Genomic DNA, 19,814 nt, shown 5'->3' on the forward strand with positions numbered 1-19,814 from the left:
AGTAATATGGTGCTTGCCCTAAGCATGTTATCTGGGCCTTTTTGTGCTATTTGTTTCCAAAAAAAGGGCACTTTGATTCGGATCTGCTGGCCAAAGCCAGTTCCATCTGAACTTAACAGAGTGGCACTGTTTTCTTGGGTCACTCTTTCGCTGCATTCCCCATTTCTTTCCATAGCTGAGCCTAGAGGCTGTGTGGCTTTCATTATCTCCCTCAGTAAAGAGGATAACGCTCGTGATTAATGCAAGCCCAAGATAAAGCTGGAGCTATCTGTGTGTAAGTGGGGGGAGGTGGGATGGGGTGAATTCTGGAAACTCTTTGTTATTGGATGAGCATGACATCATAATCTTTAGTGTGGCCACTGGAAGAGCGCTAGTAGAGCACGTGCAAATCGTCTACGCGACTAGCGCAGGATCCAGGCAAAACCATACCCCCTTCATCCCCCCACTGCTTTGGACAGCTGCCATTGCCAGAAGTTGTGGCATCAATGTGTGAGCTGAAAGTAACGACATCACCGCAACCAAAGGCCACCAGTGTGGTCCATTGTGAGTGCGAATAAAGGAAGGAAGTGAAAGAGGGTATTAATGGATGAGCAGCACACATCCACACTGAGATAATGCCGAGGTCCCCCATGGCTCTGTGTTCGGCCCATTTCAGATTACATCAGCGGAAGGCACCATATGCACCGATTGCCTGGCCTGCATTGTGAATGGGTCAGTGTTAAGTGCAGTAGATAGAGTGCAATGGTACAGGAGCAGGACTTCCTCTGTAGCCACGAACAGTCTTGGCTTATGGTAATCTGTGCTGCTGAATGTTCCATTGAGCTGGTACTGACAGATGGCTATGCGGTCGCCCAGAGCGAAGACAGCCGAATAGGCAGATCTTAAGGATGTACGGATTGAACAAAGACAGGAAGCTTATTCTCCAGGCCTTTATCTTGTGCTCTTTGTAGAACATCACCTTTTTTAAATTTTGCATGTAGAAATGAATAGGGTTGTATATTTTCTCAAGAAAACGTCAGTGGTGTTTGTACGTGCAAAACCAGTTGGTATAATAATAGGGTGATGCAAGGCGTTGCTATGTGGTTGCTAGTGTTGTCTGTGGGTGTTGCTAGCTTGTGGGTAGTGACTAAATCAAATTAACCTACGCTTCAATCTCTGATATTTTGATGCTATTTTTTTGGCATGGATTCCTTTTTCAATATAAGTCTTTGGGATTTTTATAATCAAACTCTTTCCGGTTTTATTTATCATGGAAAAATGAAACAAAATTATTAGAATCCAAAAAAGTGGTATAAATTGCATGTGATTGTGGTTTAAAGGGGTCATATGATGCTATTTTAAAGATCATTATTTTGTGCATTTGGTGTAACAGAATATGTTGACATGCTTTAATGTTCAAAAAACACATTATTTTTCAAATACCGTACATTAATGTAGTTCCTCAATGCCCCGCCTCTCTCAAATGCGTATATATATTTTCTACAAACCCCCTTCTTCCGACAAGCACAGTCTGCTCTGATTGGCCAGCTGACACAGTGTATTGTGATTGGCCGAACACCTCAAGCGCGGTTAAGACAGCTGACTCCACTGTGATGTGACCCTGTCTCTCTCTCTCTCTCTCTCTCTCTCTCACACACACACACACACACACACACACACACACACACACAACGCGTTACTCTACACTGCGCAAAACTCCGCATTTGAACAGTCAATATCAAGTAATTAAACTAATAACAAAACATACATACAGTCGCTGATTCAGAAGCGCCAGATTGTCTTTTGTTTCTTTTTTTTTTTTGTTAACAACTGTTTATTGAATTTTATTCTGTGGAACAGTAGTACAAAACAAAAAGCAGCTGTACAAATTTAGAACCCACCCCAACCCATCTCACCCCTTGGTAGACTTAAAAAAAAAAAAATAATAATAATAATAATAAAATATATTAATTAATATTAATAGATAAACAAATAACAAAATAAGTTTGACAAAGATTTTAGAAAAGAAGACAACATTAAAAGCTAAATGCCATGAATTAACAGTTTTCACGTTAGAAGTAGAGAGTTCCATCGAGATAATGTCCAACAAATACAAAGTCCAGGTTCGTCTGTCTATTGTGTGAGGAGGATTCCAATGGTTGACCAGCATTTGTTTTGCTGCTGTGAGAGCAGCTAACAGTAAACATCTTTGTTGGATGGACAAAGTGAAGTCCCAAAAGTCATTCATGGAAAAAATGGCGACCAAAAAAGAGTCCAAAAAATGTGAGAGAGAGGGGCACTCCCAAACAAAATGAAAAAAGTGCCTAAAACTCCTTGGGAAACAGAGATTACACTTAGGAGAAGACGACAGATTCATATAAAAATGTTTAATTGGAGTCAAGTAAACCCTATGCAGCAATTTCCAATGAATCATTTGGTGATTAGGGTTTTTAGAAGACAATTTAAACATACCCCGTACCTGATCGGAAAATAAAACATGCACATCCTCATTAAGATCCTTAAGATAATCTGTTTGCGAATACTGTTTATGAGTAGCAGAAAAGAAAGACTTAGCAGAAGGGTTTAATAAACGCCAACTGTCCACCAACGAGGATGAGGTTACACATTGCCAAAGTTTGTCAGAACACAAAGCTTGAGAGTGTGATTCCTTTGGTCCCGATCTATCTAGGATATGCGACATTACAGAATTTGTATTTGCACCCAATACAATTTAAAAATCTGAAAACTTCAAGAGATAGGTTGACAAAACAGAAAAAGTATGGTCAGGAGTACAAGGGGCATAAACTGAGAGAAATACAATATTCCTATTCTCCACTATTGTTTTTATATGTTATTCTACCATTTGTATCACAACCTTTGTCTAAAATAGTAATATTTAAAGTCTTCCACACCAATATTAGGACACCCTTGGTTTTAGTATCCGAAGATGAGTGAGATACCACTTCATAAAACTTATTATTACACCTGTGTATATCCTCTTTCAAATGGGATTCTTGAACTAACACTATATCAATCTTTCTTTTTCGCAAAAAATCCAGAAATCCTGAGGGCCATTTAGCCCATTAATATTACAACTCAGAATATTAGTCAGTCATAGGTATCGAACATAATTACTGCATAACACAAAATACAAGTTTGAAAATAAAACCAGTTGAGTCTACCATTAAACCACCCCCCACCCTCCCCGTTACCATTCAAAAAAACATAAACACATTCCCATGAACTAAGGCAGATCAAACCAAGAACAAACCTTGATCTGCCAGCACCCCTTAATATGGTCCGTGGCGTCAACAAAAACCTGTACATTACTGTAGCACCAACATTGGCCTCATAGTCACATATTGACTAGGTAGCATTCAAAAAAAACAACAAAAAAAACAAGAGGAGAGATAAAGAATACAAATAAAATATCATAATTCATAGTTCATTGTGCATACAGTATCGCTTACTGATTAAGAAGTGAACATTAAAGTGAACAGTGAAAGAGACAGTCACCCAACCATTTAGAGCATCTCTTCTCCGATTAGACAGCAAATGTCCAGCTGAAGCTCACTGAGATGAATGGGATCAGAGAAAAACTCTTGCTTCTTCTGGGGAGTGTAGCATTTTAGGTTCGCGTTGCAGGATAAAGGAGAAAATCCGGAATGGCAGCGTCTCTCATCTCCTTCCTAATTGGCGCAAATGCACTTCTTCTTTTTGCGGTGACCGGAGAAAAATCTGGAAAGAGCGACAGTGTTGCTCCATCAGAAGTTTTCACCGGGTCATGAAGTCTGGCGGCCCACAGAATGAGCTCCCTGTTCATGTACCGCAGAAGTTTAAAGATGAAAACCCATGGTTTAGCACGATCGAGGAGAGCCTTGTGTACACACGATGCGCTCACTCCACTTCAATCTCTTTGCCCGCCAGAGACAGGAGCCACGTCGGTAGCAGCCTTTTCAAAAAGCCCATAGGGTCGTCCTTTTCAGTACCTTCAGGCAATCCGACCAGATGCAGATTGCTGCACCTGTAGCGATCCTGTAAGTCCACAACCTGTTGCTCGAGCGAGGATACTCGCCTATCGTGATCTGCAACAACTTTCTTTTGTTCTCTCATCTCCTCTGTAAGAAGATCCAGTTTAGAGCATAGCGACTGAACAACTGACGTGAGAAGCGAATTCGTTCTGCATCGCCATCAACTCGGTTCTTAGAATGTCCTCAAAGTGTGTAACAGTGTTCGCCATCTTGTCCATCATATCGCTCGCGGTCGGTGGCTTGGATTTCTTCTTAATCGGAGAAGCCGATGGAGACAACTCCTGCTGTTTACGACTGAATGCCATCAGGTAAAGCACCATCAATGAATAAAACTTAAAACAAAATGACAAAAATCAGCAAAAAGAGAACAAATGTAAGGAGCTCTACTCGAGTGCGACTAGGTTCATGAGCAGGTCACATGACTCCGACCTTTTTTTTTTTTTTTTTTAGAAATAGCCTTTGAGCACAGCCAGCCTTGTACTCTCCTAGGTTCACGAAACTGTCGTCCATAAACTGCGTGGCACAAATTTGAACATTTGGGTTGTGCTGTTCTGTTGTAAACAAATCTTAACAGTGATTCCTAATTGCATCTACTTTCGGAAGGCCAAATAAAGTGCTTCTGCTACTGAAACCACACCTTCTTTCTTTGCGTGCACGTTTGGGGGGCATTTCGCAAATATTTCCACATCATGTGGGGGTGTGTTTTAATGAGGCGTTTTAGCCCGGTCTGGATCAGCCTTCTCTTTTAGATAGAATAAATCCTTTTGTGGGAGACTTTGAGCTTTGTAACTCTGCAGATCTTATACACACTAAAGAAAAGGAAAACAAGAAATCGCATCATATGACCCCTTTAAAGAAAAATAATTTGCAGTAATATAAATAAAACTGCACTGACATTATTGAATAAGAACTTGAATTTGAGTTGGATAATGACACTAACTTTGCAACATTGACATTGATAATAATAGATATTATAGATTTTACAGTATTTCTTGTTTGGAAAAAAAAAATTGACTATTCACTAACCTTAACTTGAGTGGTAACACACTAAAAAGCTGTAAGTAGCTTCCTATCCTGTAGCTCTCTACGCGTTTTGATGTGAAAAATGACTCCTACGTTGTTGTTGACTATGTCCTGATGTGCCTACTGAACGTGTGAAGGGACAGAGGACATACTTGTCAACAAGTTAAATTATAACAAATGAGGCAGACAAGAAGTGAATGGCACTGGTCAAACAGTCTCAGGATATATGTGTCGACACACACGACAGTTGACATAAATAGAAATCGAACGTGCCATTTTTAAAATCCTGCTTATGTCACAGCATGTAAACGATCTGAACATGTTGGGTGACCTTGGGACCATCCTTTGGCTCTTGGAAAATGTAGCTATTTGACACGCTCGTCTTTGCGGGTGACACCTAACTATTACTGAACCTCTCTATGGCTTGGTTTAGTAATAAGTGGGTACGTAATTACCACCCCATAGCATTTGCTGACAGGATTTTCGAGGTGTCTCTGGTTATGTTCGAAATAGCATATTACCGTACTATTTTTAATATTTCTTCAGTATGCTATATGTACTGTATGCTGTTCACATTGTGTCCATTTCTGTATGCATGGAACACATGAATAATCTATAACGATATTATAGTTGTATTTTTTTACAACTGTATTTGTTATAGTTCCAATAGATATACTCTTGCAATCTTATCTGAGTGAAAAGTTGTCTAAAAATAATACATAATACATTATATATTTTTTGCTTGAAATAATTAACAAATATTATACAGTATACAGGCCATTATATATTTCTTGTCTGAAATAATTGACATAAAATAGATATACAGTACATTGTATATTGTTTAAATATAAATAAAATACATATTATACATTATAAATTACAAAATATATTTATTGTCTAAAATATTTTTTAAATATGATATATTATGTAATACATTGTTTACGGTTTAAATAAAAATAACTCAAATAAATGTTATACATAATATTATATATTTGTCTAAAATAAATAAAATAGTAGATATACATCTTACAGTATACTATATATTTACTGTCTAAAATGAATAAATAAAATAAGCAATATTATACATTGTACAGTACATGTTTATTGTTTAAAAATAACTAAAATATTTTACATCATACAGTACATTACATATTTATTGTCTAAAATAATTAATAAATAAAATAATAGATATCATACATTATATAAGCCATTATATATTTTAAATATTCAGCACACTGCTGTGAATATCCCACAATGCAGTGCACTCAAGTTGACCTTCCATTTCCAGTGTAAAATATGAGCAGTACAATCTTTTTTTAACACAAAATTAGATTTTAAAAAAGAAAGGGAAAAGCATTTTTAATTTAAAAGAAAATTGTATGTCACAATTACTAATATGCCCATATTTTTGATGTGGACCAGGACTTATTGTTAAAAACCAGTTGACGACGCAGTCATATGTGTGAATGTAGCAGCATTCGTGTTTGCCCTAGAGGTGACCCAGGCTTCAGCAGGCCTTCACGAGAGCCCATAATCCTCAGGTGATGATGTCACCGTCTAGATTTAGCCTTCATCCAATTAAGGCGGAACACCTTGTACAGAAGGGGCAGGGCCTGCGAGAGATGGACAGGGCCTAGTTTCTCACCATCCCCTGTCAATCAATAGCCTCAGTTTAATACCTTATCTAACAGCTAAGCTTCACTTGCATAATCACTCAAGGTACATGAAGAGCGCTAGGTGTAAACGTTCTCCAGGCCCTTTACAACCAGGACTGAGGTGCTATTATTTAACTTTCACAGTCAGTGGAGTTGGGCTGGCAGGGAAACATAGTAATTTTCCACCGCGGCCGACCTTCGGCAGGTGACATCACCTTTTAGGCACAATGCCAAGCTGGTGTTACACACACAGACTTTCGGTTTCTCACACGTACATCTTCTCACCTTCTTTCTTACTTTTAGAATCACCCTACATTTGCGAGGCTGTTAATTAAATGATCAATATAATGTGTTGTGAAGTCCAAAGCTCAGCTTTATTTGGATGAAAGGAAATATGATAATGTAGTAGATTGAATTGACTAAAGTCCATTAATGTGGATTTGAAACCAGGTTAGTGCTGTTTAGAATAAAGGCCAGGTTAAATAAGATCTGACCTTTTATCTAATGATTATTATGTAATGGTTAGCTGATTTTTTTAGTAGCTAAAAGCCCGTTCGCACCAAAGATGATAACTATAATGACAACTTTAACTCTAAAGTTATAATAATCGTTCTAATTCTGTGCAGATAGGGAAGTCCACACCCCACAACTGTAACGATAACAAGACAAATCACTTCAGAAATGGAGGGACCTTATTAGTGATCGAGCGATATATCGGCCGATATTTGTAATAGTTTTAAATATCGGCATCGGCCGATATGTTTTTCTGTTCCGAGGCAGGACTTTTATTTTGACGGAGCTGAGAGCGGCAGCGCCTGAGCACACAGCGCTCACATTCTCCCTCTAGTTCTCTGTCGTCATTAACAGTTCTGTCTATATAGATAGAAGTCTGTCTAATAATCAGAACTGTTAAACAAAGGAATTAAATGTATACAAAAAGTATTATAACGATTGCTGTCATATTATTAGTAACAGAAAGGCAAACATTAGCCTGTACTTTCTCATTTGCCGAGAGCATTCAGCAAATACGCATTTGTCATTTAAAAAAAATCTTTGAATGATTAATGGACATTTAATTTCGCAAACCTTGCAAACTTAGTAGAATCCAGTTGTGAGATCTTGTGAAGTGTGCATTTGTATCCTGCATGAACGCGTGTGGTCTGCTTTACGGTCGGTCAGGAGGAAACGCGCGATCAACAAACTTTAAACTCGTGATTTCAAATTATGCTGCGCGTTATGCATTTGCCCACCGTCATATTCATGTCATTTTCACTGTGTGCTGTATGTAAAATGACTGTTTGAACAATATGATTCCCAACGCCCACAGTGTTTACTTACTTTTTAATTATATTTTTATTAAATATTTATTTATTTGTGAAAAATACTTTGTCATCTAAAATATAAGTATGTTTATTTTACACATTTATTTTTTAATCCATTTTAAAATGATTTAAAATTTCTTAAATATTAATTAACATTAAATAAAATTATATCGGCCATTGGCTTTTCAAGATATCGGCACCGTCTGTCAAAAAACAAATATCGGTCGATCGCTAGACCTTATCATATTCACCCAAAAATTAAAATACTGTATATTATTTACACACACTGAATCAGTATTATTGAAAAAACAAATAATTCAAATAAATTTTGTGTAAATGATTCATTTTAAAGATCCAACTCAAAAATAAGTATGCATTCACAAATCGGACATTGTTATTAGTGATGCACTGAAATTTTGGCAAAATATTCAAAAATATTCTTGAACACGAAGAACTTTTCTATGTTTTTCGAGACTGATTTAATGTATCACCTGAGAATACAACATCCTGAATAGCATGAATCATTCAATTACCCAAATTCAATTACCAAAACTTTATTTTTGCTTTCAAATTTCGGATAAATAAAAACTTTCACTTTGGTTTTGGTAAAAAATCTTTTTGGCGCATCACTAATCATTACTTTTCTCATAAACTCGCTAATAAAAGCTTGAATGCATTATTTTCACGATTTTTACTAAAGAGAAACTTAAATTTCTGTTTCTTACACAGTCCTATGGACCACATTGTGAAGCTTGAAAACTTCATTTCTTGTCTATTCCAATTAGATCGTCAAAATTCAAAATTTCTTCATTCATTTTCCGAAATAAAGTCCTACTTGGCTTATTTTATTGCTTTTTTTTTTTTACTAAAGTCATTGAGAATTGCAGTTGTTGCTACACTCCCATGTATTATTATTAATCACCAGTATTGTGTGTTTTTGCTTCCTGCATGTCTGTCCTCTTCTCATCCTTTTTCTCTGTCCCTCCATCTATCCTCATCTTCATCCTCTGTCACTGGCCTGGTTTCTCCTCCCCTCCTCTCCTCTCTGTGTGTTTTCTCCAGTAGTGCTCCAGTATTGTAGTGCGTCATTCTGCAGCGGCTCTGGCTGATGGTCATGTGATTAAAAACTGCCTGACAACATTGAGACAGCGGGGCTCGCGTGCAGCGCACACACACACACACACACACACACACACACAGCTTCACGCTCCTGCTGCATGGCAAACGCACACACACACACGCACTGATGCACGCGCTAAAGCCTCGCAAACACCACTTTACATGCAAAAGACGTGTTTCTGCAAAAGATTGTCATTTGAAGCAGGAATATAAGAAGACACTTGCGTTTAGAGTTTCACACTCTAAAGCTGGACGTAAATATAATACATATTAAAAAGCTAATGCATTTCTTAAAATACACTATAAAAATAATGCATTTTTTAATAGGTGGTTAAAGTTAGCTTTTCACATTTTTATAAATTCAACTATTATTTTCTCTTGTGGACTATATGCAAGCATATTTTATGTGAAATATCTTATTCAGGTCAGTACTAAATAAACAATAACATGCATTTTGTATGATCCCTCTTACTTTTTGCAGATTCTACTAGGTGTATGTAAACTTTTGACTTCAACTGTGTGTATATATATATATATATATATATATATATATATATATATATATATATATATACGTATGTGTGTGTTTATATGAACAATCATGCATATTTGTATATCTGATTATATAAATTATATCTGATTTTATTTCTAAATATTTTCTAAATATTTATTTGAGCTATTTTGATATGTTTCCTACGGTTTATTTCATCATAGCAGCTTTGCTCTATTGTGAAATAGTCAGATGTGTGTTTGCACTCAGCTTGCGGTGCCGTGTATATGTGACATCCTGCTGATGGGTTCCTGTGTGTGTTTGTGCTCTGAAGGTGGACCTGGGCCGCAGGCAGGAGGTGGTGGTGTACGATCAGAGCACGAAAGACGCCAGTCAGCTTCCCAAAGACGGCTTCGTCCACATCCTTCTGAGCAAGCTGGATGGCTCCTTCCACAGGGTGTCTCTGCTGACAGGTACAGACAGACTCACGCTAGAAAACTGCTGGAGAGAGACAGGAACGTGTTGATTCTGGTTTACACCAGCAGAGGGCGATTCTTACACCACCGTTTCCCAAACACACTCCTGCTTTCTTCTGTCATTCCCTCACATTTACTTTTACACATTTTTGTCTCTCTCTCTTTAATTTCCCTCATGGCTCCGTCTTGTCTGACTGTTTTCTTTTCTGTGTAAATGAATCAGAGACCTTGATGATTTGTGTTGATTGCTGACATTCATTTTTGTTATGTCATCACTGGAGGAATGCACACACTCGACTGCTTCACTACTTGTTTTGCACCATGTAGTTGTCTAGTTAAAACGCTCCTCAAGGTTTGCAAATTGATTTCCCTTTGTGTCGCTCTTTGCTGTAGACACCAACAAAATACACTGAAACTCACCTAAATCTGTCACCAGAGTTGTTAAAGGCTATATCTTTTTAAATGTATATTTTTTGTGTGTGTGCTTTTAATAATTTGTAATGCTTTTTTATGCGTATTGGCCATTAAATTATTAGTACAGCAGGGCTCGCGTGCAGCGCTCGCACACACACACACACACACACACACACACAGCTTCACTCTCCTGATGCATGGCAAACGCACACACACACTCAGAATCAGGTCTTACACGCTGATAAAGCCTCACAAACACCACTTTATGTGCAAAAGACATGTTTCTGCAAAAGATTGGCATTGAAACAAGAATATAAGAAGACACTTGATTTTTCCATGTTTGATTGTTTCACACTCTAAAGCTTGACGTAAATATAATGCATATTAAAAAGCTAATGCATTTCTTAAAATACACTATAAAATAATACATTTTTTAATAGTTGGTTAAAGTTAGCTTTTAAATGGGACTCTTTTGTGTGTGTGCTTTTATTATTTTTTTTTATGCTTTTTTTCCTGCATATTGGTCATTAAATTATTAGTATTAATGATTATAATCATTAATATAAATATATAATCATCAATAATATACATTTTAATAGTTGGTTAAAGTTAGATTTTTTTAAACCATTATTTGTGATGTAACATTCAAAAATAAAAATAATAATAATAATTAAAAAAAGAAGAGTTTCATGTATGTTTTAATTATTTTATAGTACATTTTTTAATTTAACTTTATACATGTTTTTTTTTGTTTTGGGGGGGGGTCACGCTTTTATTAATGCATATTGGTCATTACATTAGTAGTAATTATTATTAATAATTTTAATAAAAATAAGTGTTTTTTAAAAACTTTTTTTATGCGACTTTAATCAAAATATATAATACAAAAATATGAAAAATAAAGCAAAATTGCATGTACATGTCTTGTTATTTTTAAATATTTTATATATTATGTATATACTAAAATATGAAATATAATTTGTAGACAAAATACTTAGCAAGGGATACTGCAGTAAATATTTTAAATGGCAAATATTGTCTAATGTGTTATTGTCTAATTAAAAAATATATATTTAAAACAATATATTATGTATATATTGTAACCAACATTAATATTCACATATATTCTCTCTCACTCTTTGTATATAAAATATAGTATTATTAAACTATAATGATGTAGCATTAGAACGTAATATATTATTTCATAATTAAAAACAATATATTGTAGTAATATATTATTAAATAATACATTGTTTCTAGATAATATAACAAACATATTAATATTAATTTTATATGTATTTAATATATCATAACACTCAAAATGATAATAATCGAAATCCATCAGCCTTAGATTGATACTGTAAATATTATAAATAGTAAAAAATAAATGTAAAAATTACTTCCTGCACAACTTCTGAGGAAAAGCATTAAAGATATAATGTTAACCATTCGTGCAGCTGCTATGCACTGGTCCAACAAGAATCTCCTGCTGTCAATCAAATGATGTCATGTTACACAAAAGAGCTGCTGGTTGCCAAAGGCATGCACTTTAACCGGCAAATAGAGATCAAACCCTAAGAAAACGCTTAAACATGTTTTACATCCCAACTTTTTGTCACTCCCTATAATAATTACTTTGTTAATAACGATCATCACAGCAAAGTTCAGCTCTTAAAGTGATGAGTCTGTAGAAATCCTCATAGTTGGCCGTTTTCAGCATGAAGCTTATGTTTTTTTTCTTTCCTCTCACTTCTTACTAAGCTGCTTGATCCAAATATGTCAGCAGTGAAAAGAAGCTCAAATGTATTTCAGTCAGGATTTGGGGAAATTTCAGCACTTCTGCAAATCTTTGATTATGTGGCTGCTTGCACTGAAGCGGCTGTCACCGTAAGACCTCCTTGAGTCTCATTTAGTGTTTTTCTGTAAGCTTAAATTAGAAATGTGTCAGACGTGACATGGAAAGTTAACACGACCATCACTGAAGCTGAGACAGCACCTTTAATTTAGAAAAACAAAAACGCATTTCTCATCTAAAAATAGTGAATATTAATATAAGACACATTAAAGTATGGAATGCAATTAGTAGTGGTGTTTGCTAAGGTTTTGGCTCCATAATTTTTTTTTTTTTTTTTTTTTTTATATTCATGCTTGTATTATCATTCTCAGACTTAATGATAAACATTAAAGGACAGCTCTAGAGGAGATGATGTAATGCTTCTGGATGTATTCAGTCCAGTATTGCAGGGATAAAAGTTTTTGCATGTCTCCTGTTGCTCTCAAATGGAACTATAGTAATTTCACTACAAATTACATGTTTTTAAGCAGAGGCTCTGTTCTTTCTTTTGACGTATTACATGTTCAGATATTCATACAATATAATATTCGGGGGGTATTGAAAATTTTGTGAAAATGACCAAAAATGCTGGCGTGGCTGGCAACTTAAAAAACAAAAAGCTGACAGAAGAAGAGTTCATTTAAAATGCATTTTCACCATATTTGTGTGTCATTCCTTACGAAAATTAACCATGGATTTATTGTAGTGTACACTCTAAAAAATGCTGGGTTAAATTTGGACAAACCCAGTGATTTGGTTATTGTTGGGTTAAATGTTAACCCAGGGGTGCCCAATAGTTCGATCGTGAAGGCAATGCTGGTAGATCGTGCTTTAGGTCAGTGGTTCTCAACCGGGGGGCACGAGATAACCTAAAACTAAATCTCTCTACGTATTCTGTGATGTTCTGTGTTTCGGAGCAGCTCAAGCCGTTTCTCATCGCGCTGTGTGAAACTGAACGGCGGCTCAAAACCGCTGTATGAGCATATGATACGTAAACTACAGCTCTCGGCTGGATAAAATAAGCCAGTGTCATTGAAAAGTTTGATGGTTTGATGGATGATGATTGTAATCAAGGTAAAGATGATTACAGTGACGCACAGGATCGTGCATTAGCTGCGCGTTGTGTATGTTATTTGATGCGCAAACGAACCGTACACGCTGTCGGCTCACTCATCACTATAACATCATATTTTTGCTATATCAGATATAATCAGATGCTCCAAACTGCTTGTTCTGACAAAGGAACTATTCACTGTGGCGTCGAGCCGCCTTCAGATCGCGGAGTTCACAGTGGTTTAATTTTTCATTTGTATTTTGGTGTGTTTAGTGATTCTGAATGGACCCGTATAGTAGTTTATAAGCAGTCCTTATTGTTTGGTCTGGTAGGTTGAAATACTGTTTAATTGAGTGTGGGCACACCTGGTTTAACCCAACCACTGGGTCAAAACAACCCACTCGCTGGGTTTGTCCATATTTTACCCAGCGCTGGGTTGTATTTAACCAAGCATTTTTTAGAGTGTATTAACCATGTAGTAGTAACCATGTTTTTTGGCACATTGATTACCATTTGAATAACTGCATTTATACTACATATACCATGGTTAAACTATGGTTAGTGTAGCAAAACCATGGGTAAGTTGTGTTTACCATGGTGTAACTGTAGTAAGCATAGTTTTTTGGTTTTATTTGTTGTAGAACCATGGTTCATTTTCTTAGGGTTTTCGTTAAAAAAAAAAATTTTTGTCGTTTTTTTCGTGCTGTTAACTTAGCAACATGCTAATGTCAAATTGTACCGGAATGAACATTAGTTACGTTTCTTGTGAACTTTAAAAATCTTTGGAGTGAATCCCATCAGCGGAGAATTATGATGAATGTCGAACTAGGGTGACATAAAAGTCACATAAATTCCAACATGACTGTTTAGAATGAGGTCGCATTGCTGAATTGCTGAATCGGAATTAGGACCACATGTAGAAGTGACCCAAGTGAGAATTCAAAAGTTCAGACTCCATGTAGTTTGTGCTATTCACATTTTCATGAACAAAAACATCAACAACAAAAGTCACACATGAGCAAGAAAAAAATGGATTTGGCCAATATTTTTCTGCAGTCTGACTGTAACCTGTAAACAGTTTTTCAAAGTATACGCCATTTGATAGTGTGCACGTAAACAGACACTCGACACATGCGCACTAGAAAGTTTCATCCTTGTCCAGTGTTTGTGCTATTTCTCTCCAGAAGTTATTTGTGATAAAATGGTCTTTGCTTTAAACTAAAGTTGCAAGCATCTCTAAATCCCCTCACACAAGTGCTCAACACGGGCATTTGTTGTTGTTGTGTCTGTAGTAGTAATTGTTTTGTCTCTCTTTTTTTTTTTTTTTACTGCAACACTACGGCGGAGCAAGTATTGCCACCTTGTGGACAAAATAAGTTGAGCAAAAAAATTGACAGACATATATGCGCACAATGCTGTTCACACACTGTACATATACATTACAGTGACCAGTAATGCAGAGAGCAGAAACAGCGAATGAGGGATTGAATCAGAGCTACTGAGTTGTGCAACAGCGTTTTTGGTTTAGCATAAGATAAGATATGGTGTTATGATCGGAATAGTGATGATTGTAAGTGATAGACTCTAAATGAACAGGATGTTTATGACCACTTCCTGTCTTAAACAGCCACTGTTTCCTTAGTATGAATGCTATCTGAATAAAAGAGTGCCATTTATGCACAAACCAACTTTGAAAGTCCCTCAAAGCAATCAGACTGATGTAACGGAGAGCAAGTGATGCTTTCATTGTTTGATAACATTATTTGAGGAGGATTTCATGAAATTTCAACACTTTCTGTAAAAAAAAAAGTATTTTTTTATGAGTGGTTGTCAAAGATGTTTGTGTACACTCTTAAAAACAAACGTTCCAAAAGATTTGTTTCGCAATGATGCCATAGAAAAAATAACCAGTTCCTAAAATAACCAGTTTTTTCTTACAGTAAAGGACATTTAAAAAAAAAATAAAAAAACATTTTCCACTATAAAGAGCCTTTTGTGTATTTGTAAGGTTCCATGGAAGTTAAAGGGGTCATGAAATGCAAATGCTGCTGTGAGCATCTAGGAAATACTGCTGCTGCATATATAACATATGAAATAACTCCCATATATAGAATACATGAAATCACCAGGTGGAGCTGGGGAAGGAGGAGGGTTTCTAAAGCGTGCTGCAACTGCTATAGCAAGCAATAGCCAAGTATTTGAATGTTGAGCAGCAAGCTCATTGGCTGCTGATCTGAAAAGAAACCAATCAAGAAACTGTTTATGTAATTATTTTAAATTGAGTTGGAACCTATCGGCCTGCGCCATCTAGAGTTTCATGACAGAACTTTGTATTTACCTGCGTTTCCTCTGAGGATAAAATGCTTGGCTCTGAATTTCTAATGCTTGGATCTTTAAAAAGGCTATGCAAAGTTTTTGGAAGTGCCAAATTCAGATCCGGGAGAATCTAATCAGTTAAACACCTTTTACATTTTAGTAACTGTTGTGAAATCTTGGTCAGTAGATGGTAAAAAAAATATCTAAAATGGTACGAGACCGTAATTTCACCAATTTTTCAGCACAATTTAGCAGTCCAGGCTGAGTGATGTGAAGCATTACAATGTTTAGTGTGCAAATTTGTCAGTTTGCCAGCATACTTGGCCATGTTTATGTAGTGATGTAAATGGATGATAACATGAAAGACGTTGTTTGCTTTCAGCTCATTGAAAAGTATGTGGCACAAATCACAAGTGTATTTATATTTTGTCCATGAACTTCACACCAAACTTCTTCATCTGCTTCATTTCCTGTAGGGTTTAGCTGAAACTACCACACCTGAACCAACTCTTTGGGTTCGCCCCGTTGTCTGTCAGCAAGTTCGTCTTTGTTGCCTGTTGAGCTGGCATTCCGTTTCCTGTTAATGTCGGGCGATCACAGGATCTGAAATGTTATGCGAGCTGTTGTTGAATTTGATCGTCCACCTCCCTCCACAGGCATGCCGTTCACGCCGTTCTTCTTATTGGAATGGCACACACACATTTACACACACCGCCTGAACCTTTCACACCTCACCCACAGGGACAAGCTTCAGAACGAATGTGTGTGTCCTGCAGATGTGCAATCACTCTTAATCTCGCTAGCCTGTCACCATCTGCCTTTGTTTTTCTATGCATGGTATGACATCAAGTCCACTGGGCCACCTATATGCGTTGATGTATGTCACTTTCTCCAGGTATTATATGGATCAATGATATCATTCTCATTGTTGTCATGTATATTAATTTATTCAAAAATACAGGAATCAGTTTTCAGCATGTAATAGGAGATTTCAGGGTGATATCCGTATATCATAATGAAGAAAAAATCCTAATTGAATAAACTAACTTCTTGAAAGAAAACCTTAGTTTTGTATTTTATTAAAACCTTCCACAAAATCAAAAATATATGGTCCGACCAACATGCAAAACCCTTGACTGTATGTCAAGGTCAATAAGTCAAATAAATCGAATAAATATTCGATAATTTTACCTTTTTATGTCAAGTCAAGGTTAGCTCAGATTGTAAAATATCATGCGGTGCTACTTACCAAAACTAATGATATTTATGAATTAACAATGAATGATCTTCATATTAAATACTTTTTACCTTGAAAAATACATTTAAAAACCTTTTTTTAATAATAATTAAGATGTGTACACTCACATGTTTTCAAGGTGTAAAGAAAATGTTTTTACTTTTTACTTGATGGTTACACCACATGACATTTTTATTAATTTTTTTTTTTTTCATTAAATGTATTGATCAATTAATTTCATTATCTATTTAAATACTGTAAAACGGTTTAAAACCATATGAAACCAACAAAAATGCAAAGAGTCCATTTCTAACTCGTATTTTAAACTTGCAGATGCTTTAAAATTTGTGATATTCCATTCAAAAAGGCTAAATGAAATGTCCTCTGTAGCACCAATTGTTAATGCAGCAAAAGTGGGAGGAATTCAGCAGAAAGTAGCAAATTACGCTCAATTAGAAGATGAAAGTTTTAGCTTGGCAGGGAGCAGAGCGCGGCTGTTCCTTTCCCCTTTGTATTTAGCTGCTTTTGGAGCTGAATTCAGCTTTGTCTCGCTCCCGGCTTCTATTATGCAACTGGGCGTTTCTTGCTGAAGTGTTTGTGTGTGTTCGCCAAAATGAGGTAATGAACAGGTGGTGACGCATTCGCTCTAAAACAATATCAATATATCCTTTCACTGTAAGCCTGCCCTCAACATGACGTTCTTTCTCAGACTCCAGACTCCCCACGGTCAGCCAAAACTCCAATTTTACCGCCGTTTCTACGCCCAGTTGAGGTAAAGGACAGGAGGGCATTCATGATTTAAACCAGCACAGGAAAAAGTCTGACGGACTTCTCTGGAAAAATGTTTCCTATTATATTTGCTTGACTTTAACTGTTATAAGCCCTGATTATAGCAAAAAAACTCAATCATATTTTCATATCCACCAATGGACCAATAGTCCAAACCGCTGATAAAAACATCACAATAATCCACAATTTATTCACACGACTCCAGTTCATCAGTTAACATCTGGTGACGTGACGAGCACCATGCAGGCCAGATTCAAACCTATGTTTCCCATATAGGCACCAAAGCTCAACATTTGTACTTTCAGAAATGCTATTTTTGACGCGATCCAACTCAGTATTTGTCTGGTGGATGGAATGTGCGATGAAAATCCCATGAACTTACTTTGGAGCCCAAGTCATATCTAGAGGGGTGTGCCAGAATTTTATTAAGAAATCAAGAAATTTCTTAAATTCTAAGCTTGTAAAAATGTTCCTAAGTGCAGTTCTTAAAAATTTCACAAGGTTTTCAAATATAGTTTTTTTTTTTTTATAAATGACAGGGTTAATTAGGTGTTTTTTGATTATATTATATTCTTGAATAATTTTTAGGAAAATTTTATCAGGAGTTCAAATTGTGTCTTAAAGTTCTGTTTAAGAAAAATCTTAAAAAGATAAGAACATTCCTATTTTTTTTTTCATTCTTAACTTTATTATTATGTTAGAAAATGAGACCGTTAAAAAGAGTTTTCTTCTTAAGAATGTTTCATGAATCCAGCCCCAGAACACTATACACTTGGGGGTTGGCTGTTTTTGATTTGGGCCTATAGAAAAACACCTAGCATCCATCGAGAACACCCTAGCAACCACATAGCATTTTCCTTGATGCGTCCCAAAATACCCTTGCATTGTGGTGGTGAGTTTTGCATGGACAAGCACTACATTTTCTACTACTGTCTAAACTATTCTAGTTTATTTAGGAGACACTTTTATCCAAAGTGTCCTACAAGTGAGGAATAGTACAACAAACTGACCAAAGCAGCATGATGTGAAAAATAAAATCTCTTAAACCTGTATGAACCTTTTGTCGAACACAAAAGAAGATATTATGACGAATGTCGATAACCAGTTTCTGGTTCCCTCTGAATTTTTTTTTTTCTTACTGTGGAAGTCATTGGCTATCGTCAACTGTTTGGTTGACTTTAGATGGTTAACATGGTTAACTTTATCATGCAGCAGTTTGACTTCCTGTGTCGAAGTAACCCGTTTCCATTATCGTCCCAGAGCAGCATAGGGATCAATGTTTCTATTGAAAAAGAGCCACTGTTGCCATTAGGATGAGGTAAGCTCTCGAGGGACGTACTTGGTGCTCTGTTATTTTCAACAAACACACACACTCTTTCTCTGGTCGTATGTCTTTCTGATTAGAGCATGGCTCTATTTTTAGTTCAGGCTCCTGTGGTCATCACATCTGGCGCCAGTCGCCTACTTGAACAGCACACATATACACGCCACAGATTTGCAAAGGTCAAAAAAGTTGACCTTTCAGTCTCCACCCTGTACCCTCGACATACACATACACCACTTTGCGGTATGAAGAAATGAGTAGCATTTGTCCTACATATGGCCCGCTGTAAACTTGGCTATAGTTTCTCTGTGCTCTCATAGACCTCAAATTATATGTGTTATGTCAATTCTGAGAAACCAGCTGAAGAAATGAAGAAATGTCAGCGGGCCGACCAGTGCCAAATACTTTCTGCATGACATGAACTACTTCTCCTCTCCTCTCTGCTACCGTTTCCCTCTTTTTCACCCTTTCCTTTCCTTGAATCTACCTACCATCCAAATTAGCTTTAAAAAATAAAAGCATTCAGTGCACTTAATTAAATTGAGGAATACTTTTCCACTCTACTGTATATTATATATACTGTATATATATCCATTCATCTTCAGCACTGTCAGTGCATTTTATTTTATCCTCTTTTATACCGTTAACGATGGTTTCTTGCACCAAAAATAGTCATAATTAAATTTTTCCACCCACAAAGGGGTAGTTTTGCTACTGTACCTTGAAGGCTTCTATGTAAATAGCGTGTTAT

The 19,814-nt window shown here is 36.3% G+C and overlaps 1 protein-coding gene across 2 annotated transcripts in view; it reads left to right on the forward strand.

The window, feature by feature from the left end:
* LOC306867109 (dual specificity protein phosphatase 8-like) overlaps positions 1 to 19,814 on the forward strand; it is a 47,141-nt gene that overhangs the window by 11,510 nt on the left and 15,817 nt on the right. For both annotated transcript variants that reach the window (XM_079412630.1, XM_079412631.1), the window contains exon 3: positions 9,954 to 10,092. In XM_079412630.1, coding sequence (XP_079268756.1) covers positions 9,954 to 10,092 — 139 coding nt within the window. The remainder of the gene's footprint in view (positions 1 to 9,953; positions 10,093 to 19,814) is intronic.

This window comes from Barbus barbus (genome assembly GCF_936440315.1).
Source record: "Barbus barbus genome assembly, chromosome: 48".
Lineage (NCBI taxonomy): Eukaryota > Metazoa > Chordata > Actinopteri > Cypriniformes > Cyprinidae > Barbus > Barbus barbus.